The 6,837-nt window shown below is 40.9% G+C and overlaps 1 protein-coding gene across 3 annotated transcripts in view; it reads right to left on the bottom strand.

Moving 5' to 3' along the window:
- Positions 1–320: 320 nt before the first annotated feature.
- The window catches only part of LOC102293090, a 10,958-nt gene continuing 4,441 nt past the window's right edge, over positions 321–6,837 (bottom strand). Inside the window, exons 2-7 of one of the 3 annotated variants that reach the window (XM_014330898.2) lie at positions 5,998–6,345; positions 4,322–4,654; positions 3,634–3,978; positions 3,382–3,480; positions 1,924–2,250; positions 327–1,360 (exon numbers count right to left, since the gene is read on the bottom strand). In XM_014330898.2, coding sequence (XP_014186384.2) covers positions 915–1,360; positions 1,924–2,250; positions 3,382–3,480; positions 3,634–3,978; positions 4,322–4,654; positions 5,998–6,345 — 1,898 coding nt within the window. In that variant the 3' untranslated portion in view covers positions 327–914. Of the gene's footprint in view, positions 1,361–1,923; positions 2,251–3,381; positions 3,481–3,633; positions 3,979–4,321; positions 4,655–5,997; positions 6,346–6,837 lie in introns of all 3 variants that reach the window. The other 2 variants (XM_042216602.1, XM_042216603.1) reach the window with 2 other exon arrangements.

Here is a 6,837-nt window from a genome sequence, read left to right as displayed (position 1 = left end):
AAAACTTTCCTTTTTGCTAAAGCATATAGTTAGGGCTGGACCAGGTGACCCTGAATCCTCCCTTAGTTATGCTGCAATAGACGTAGGCTGTCGGGGGATTCCCATGATGCATTGAGTTTTTCCTTTTTCACTCATTATGTTATCACTGAAATTGAATTTGGATGCTGTACCGGTCTGTTGTGCTATACAGAGAGCTGAATGTAAAAATGTAAAAAAAAAAGTTGTCAATTCATCGGTTGATATACACTACCAGTCAAACGTTTTAGAACACCCCAATTTTTCCAATTTTTTATTGAAAATTATGCAGTTTAATCTCTCATTGCACTCTGAGGTGAAAGCATAGTACAAGCAATTGGACTTAAAAAAAATAAATAAATAAATCATGGAATAAATATATACATCATAATGTATTCTAAACTATTGACTCAAAGTAACCACCTCTGGCAGATATAACAGCTGAACACACCTGGGGTGTTCTTTCTACAATAGAAATCAAATATTCTTCAGAAAGTTCTTTCTATATCTGTTGCAGAAGTTCCCATAAATGTTGCACTTGTAGGCTGCTTTGCTTTCACTCCTCTGTCCAATTCATCCCAAACCAGCTTGATGAGGTTTAAGTCTGGATACTTGATGGACGCTCCATGTTTTCAAGCTTATCACCTTGTTCTTTTTATCTGAGGTAGTTCTGGCATAGCTTGCACTTTTGGGTCATTATCTTGCTGTAGGATGAGTCCCTGACCAACTAGCAGAGGGTTCTGGGTGGTGTTGCTGAATGCAGTGGTAGCCGTTTTGGTTCAGGGTGCCTCTCATTCTGTACAAGTCACCAACCCCAAACTTAGGATGATTTGTAATAGTCTTCTTAGTCTGTTCATTTAAACACACAGTTGCTCCGCCCGATATTTTTGGCTTTTAGATCAAAACATCAAAGAATTTATTTTATTTGAATGAACTGAAAATAGATTCAAACTAAAAGCTTTTAGAGAACAAACTCCTGCATGACCTGTGACCTCTGACCTGTATTTACAGCACTGACCTCTGACTTTCAGCTCCACTTGTTTCTTCAGCAGGATGTTTCCCTCCCTGCTGTAGACGGTGCAGGTGTAGATGAAGTTGTCTCCATCTGTGGGGTGTTTCAGGGTCAGACTGAGGTCTCCAGTTTTCAGCAGGTCTTCATTCATCTTCGTTCGGTCTCTGTAAAACTGGTGCTGTTTTTCATTTTGGTCAGAGCCGTTCTCATACACGTGGACCTCATCATAGCTACTGTCCATCCACTCCACTTTAGTGTCTTCAGGCAGGTGAAGTGTGGTTTTGCCGGGCAGCTGGACAGACTCTACCTCTGAATCCACCTCCACCTGGGGGACTGAGAGGACAAAACACAACATGAGCTTGGATGGAGACATTTGGAAGCCCGTGTTTAGACCTATATCGTTCTTTAGAATATCATGTGACCAAAGATAAATGAGGTTCTGTTTCTCTGAAACAAACTCATGCCTTGCTATGTGATTTGAGTTGTTGAAAAAATGCTGGAATTCGTTTTTTGCGTGAAATGGATCTGAGCTGGAGTTAGGATCATCCCGAGCTTACAAGGATATTATAAGCACATTATAGAGCCACCAGAAAGGCCAAAAAATTGCAGTAGTTAGAAAGCAATTTAATACACTGTCTCACTAACAACCAATAACAACTTATGCAAAGACTGACAGTCTGACACACTGTGGGGTTTATAAAGGTTGATGCATCAGTTAAAGTCCTTAAAAAGCTCAGAAATAAAGAGAAAGGTTGGTTAAACCAAAGAGAGGCACTGGCAGCATTTAAGACACTAAACAAGAGAAACAGATCAGAGAACATCAGACTGAATAAGTGGAATAAAGTGCATGAAATGGATCTGACTTCTGACCTTTGACCTGTATTTACAGCACTGACCTCTGACTTTCAGCTCCACTTGTTTCTCCATCAGGATGTTTCCCTCCCTGCTGTAGACGGTGCAGGTGTAGGTGGAGTTGTCTCTATCTGTGGGGTATTTCAGGGTCAGACTGAGGTCTCCAGGTTCCAGTAGGTTTCTCTTCATCTTTGTTCGGTTCTTGTATTTATCGTCCTGTTCTTCAGGCTGGTTAGAGCCGTTCTCATACACGTGGACCTTCCTGTTGTCTTTGTCCTTCCACTCCACTTTAGCGTCTTTAGGCAGGCAAACTATGGTTTTGCAGGGCAGCTGGACAGACTCCACCCCTGAATCCACCTCCACCTGGGGGACTGAGAGGACAACAAAGCACAACATGAGCTGTAGTGAAGTTACTAATAGTCTTTCCGGACAGTAGACTTTTAAAAAAATATTTTTTGGCCTTTTTCAGGCTTTATAAGATGTACTGAAGACTGACAGGACATTGGAGGGAAAGAAAGAGAGGAAGAAATGAGGCAGTGTGGTTTGTTTTGACAGACCACTAATTTACTATAGATATTGCCAGAACGCACCAGAGGACAATGTGCAATGGTTTGACGCATATCTATCTGATAGATTCCAGTTTCCATGTAACGGAAACAAGAATTCACAAACAAGAATTAGTTATGGAGCTCCACAGGGTTTTGTGTTGGGATCAATTCTATTTACATTATACATGCTTCTCTTAGGTAATAATTAGGGGTGCAACGATACACAAAATTCACAGTTCGGTTCGGTTCAATACTTTGGTGTCACGGTTCGATATTTTTTCGATACAATAAATGTTCATGCTTTTTTAATTTGTCATTTGTCAACTCAAAAGTACAGTTTTTAAATTTAGCAATAAAAAAATAAATCTCTGATCGAGAAATCCCTCATCTTTGGAAAAGAGTTTATTACAGAGAAATGGCTCTTTCCAAAATAAAAGCTATACTATACGCTTCTTCTGGGGTATACTCTCAGCAGCATATTAAACATATCAGGTCCCCATAAGGAGAATCCTGTGCTAACAGCTGTCTAAATGACTCGGGCAAAGTTTGTAGCATGCGTGCTTGTTGATCCACTGAGCGCTCAACACAGACAGCATCGTCAGAAGAATAAAAGATTTTGTATTGTTCGATACATATGCGTACCGAACCGAAAGCACTGTATCGAACGGTTCAATATCGATACGAGTATTGTTGCACCCCTAGTAATAATATTAGAAAACACTGTACACACTTTTCATTTCTATGCAGATGATACCCCTTTTTATTTGTCTATGATGCCAGATGACACAAAGCAATGATTTAAACTACAGGAATGTGTTAAAGACACGAAGGCTTGGATGTTCGACAATTTTCTTCTCCTAAATTCAGATAAAGTGAGTTCATTGTACTTAGTGCCAAAAACTTCAGAAACATGGTGACTGATCAATGAGTTTGAAGGTTTTCTGAGACACTCACCTGACATGAAATAGTGCCGGAAATGAAATAAAAGACCTCCAGAAACCACAAGAAGAACCAGGAGAACCAGGAGAGCTTTGGCCCAGGATGGAAACGGTTCTGTGGAGGAACACAAAAAACAGCAAACAAACTAAAATTAATGAACAGCCCTATAACTTGTTCAAAGAGCCAGTATGGTTATTCTAACATTGTTAATATAATATTTTATATTAATGAGGTGAGATGTATCTACAGCAGCTGTTTGTTGCTGACCTGTGACCTGCATTTGCACCTCTCTCAGTGTGTGGTGTCCTAGCCCAAATGCTCTGACAGAGCAGGTGTAGGTGGCGCTGTCAGACAGTTGGAGGTTGGTCAGGTTCAGGCTGAGGTCTCCAGTTTCCAGAGCGTCAGTCTTCATGGATGTTCGGCCGCTGTAACGCTGGTTTTGATTTTTCAGTTCGTCTCCTTGAAGCTGACGTTGGTGGACGGTTGGAGGACTGAGGTCAGAGCGACTCCACACCACTATAGCGTCCCTCAGTTCAAAAGTGTGAAACTCACAGGGCAGCATAACAAGTGGGTGCCCTACATGCAGCTTGATAATTGAGGTGTATTGGGAAACTGTGAAGACACACATACACACACTGCTGATGTTTGAAGACAGCTTTTCTAAGTTTTTTTTTTCAAATACAAGGACCTTAATCACTGACACAACATTCAATGATCATTGAAATCCCAAAGGTTTTTCTGTAATCCAGCATCATCATCAACATCACAGAGACCTAGCAGGAAATCTGAGATTTTATTTATGTTACCGCCCATCAGGGTTTTCTAATTCAATTTAATTACATTTTATTTATATAGTGCCAAATAACAACAGCTACAGTACCTCAAGACAACTGTCTTTTAGGAGGTGGAAATCTCTCCTCTGTACCAGAGGTCTATTATGACCTACAGCACTGACCTTTGACCTGCAGCACGACTTTCTGTCTCAGGATGTCTTTGTCCCTGTAGATGGTGCAGATGTATCCTCCACTGTCTCTCTCTGTGGGGTATTTCAGGGTCAGACTGAGGTCTCCAGTTCTCAGCAGATCTTCATTCATCTTTGCACGGCCACAGTAAAGGTCATTTTGGTTATTTTGGCGGTCCCTTCCGTTTGCATGGACACGGACAATCTTCAGTTCTCGGTCAGAGCGAGTCCACTCCACTGTGGCGTCCTCAGGCAGGTCAGGTTTTGTTTTGCAGGGCAGGATGACAGACTCTGACCTTTCACCCACACTCACCTCCACCTGCTTATCTGAGAGGACAATAAACCAAAGTATCAGCAGTAGATGTAGTTGTAGTCATACTGATGGTAACTGAAGCAGAGCTGAGTATCTACATTTCTGACCTCTGACTCACCTGTTACCAGTAATCATAGACAATAATAGTCTCTGGATCATTTTTGTTTGAATGGAAACTGAAAGTGATAAAATGCTGCTAAAGTTACAAACTACTGCGAAATCAGGGGTGTGTTTGCTGAGGCTCCTGAGTGGAGAACCTCTGCAAATTCAATCTTTGGAAAAACAGGCGGGGCAATATAAGCATGCGCGGACTGATTTGTGCGTTTACAACACAGAAGAAGTTCAAACATGGACAAACTAATCCCCCCCGTTAACGTGGTTATCACAATGAACATTTTTAACACTCTCAAACTATCTGGAGCACAGAATGGACAAACTGCCGAAATGCATTGACAGAGACATTTCAGGGGTTTTGACTCAGTACGCGCTCCAGATGGATTAATTGTTAATCGCGTTAGTCGTGATGACGGCGCATTAACGCTGACAGCACGAAAAAAAATATAAAGCTGCCAATTTGGGATTTCTTTGGCTTTAAACCTAAGGATGTAATCAAAGCGGTGTGCCACTTGTGCAGAAATATAGTGCGAGCAAAGCACTCAAACACAACTAACTTGCACGAGCATGTACGTGTCCACCATCTGGCTGAGTATGCTAAGCTATCACCAGATTCTGCAGCTCCATCGACAAGCACTTGGGGGCACTCTGAGGAGGTGAAGAGGTGCATCTGCTCGCAGATGAACGAGGGTGCTGTTAAAACAGCGCTATTATTTTTTTTCTGTTGACTGCTTCTATTAGCTCCATCGTTATTAGCAAACTTACTCACGGGTAAATAAATAAATAGCCCTTGTAAAAACTATCGAAAGTCGATATATTCGTCCAGTCGCCCAACCCTAATGGACATATCCTAAGACAGTGGTTCCAACCTAAAAGTCTCAGTCACATCATATCTAAATGGATGAAAAGTGATGATCCATTTCTGCTGACAAGTTAAAAACCTACAGGACTTGCATTTTATCAGTCCAATTAGTCCAGGTAGCTCCGTGTTTTAGAGTAAATAAAACATTCTAAATGTTCTCAATCTACCCTCCATGTTTAATAAACACTCCAAATGCTGTAGCAGTAAGGTTCTCTTCTATTCAGCTTTGCTGCTAATTCCTCTAAGGTTAGATCTGTGGGAAATGTTGTTTTTGATTTCTTCAGGTGTTTCAGAACACTTTAGCAAATGTTGAATCTGACTTTTATCTACAGAACTGAATGTAATCTGAAATTACAGCAGATGTTGTGGTCTGTTGCTGACCTTTGACCTGCAGTTGTATATCTCCCAGTCTTGTTTCTTCGCTCCCATCTGTGATGGAGCAGGTGTAGTTGCCACTGTCAGCTTTTGTTGGTTTTCTCAGAGTGAGGCTGAAATCAGAAGTGTCCATAGCATCAGGCTTCATTGATGTGCGTCCTCTGTAATGCTGGTTTTGTCCTCTAAGATCATCTCCTCGTTCTCGTTGCACATGGACAGATTTGGGATCAATGTCATTGCGATTCCACATCACTGTTGGGTGTATAGGTATATAACTGGAGAACTGACAAGGCAACATTACAGAGTTTTCCTCTTCATACACCTCCACTACGACAGCCAGGGCATGCTGAAAAACTGGGAAAAAACACGCAAACAGAAAAACAAATTAACTGTTTGTTGATGCTTGTCTCAGAGCCCACATTTATCTGCAGAGAGCAAAAAGAACACTTTTGTAGTTAGACACTCAAATAAAAATTTAATTAAATCAGACACTTAAGACAGAGACATTTGAACCTACACCTGCTGGCTGCAGGTCTCTAAGCCAGCTAACCAAAACCTTGGCCCTTTATTATGAAATTCTATAAATATTATGAGTTCTGCATACCCTGGATATCTTTTCATTATCTGGATCCACTTACTCTAACATCAGTGATCAGGGACACAAAGCTTTCATGACACTATGTGTTAATGGAAAATTGTATTTAGTAGTCAGTATAATCTTTTAGTGATATAAGTTTGCATATGGTAGAATACTGCATGTAGTTATTTGTATTGTTGATTGTCATTTATGCTTAGAAATATTTAACCATAGATGCTTAGAGGTGTATAATCAATTGTGTAGTGATA

This window comes from Haplochromis burtoni, unplaced genomic scaffold (assembly GCF_018398535.1).
Source record: "Haplochromis burtoni strain Fernald_Lab_line unplaced genomic scaffold, NCSU_Asbu1 Contig_1133, whole genome shotgun sequence".
NCBI classification, from domain to species: Eukaryota; Metazoa; Chordata; class Actinopteri; order Cichliformes; family Cichlidae; genus Haplochromis; species Haplochromis burtoni.
Note: the sequence above shows the minus strand (reverse complement) of the source record. Positions and strands in the feature narration are given on the sequence as shown.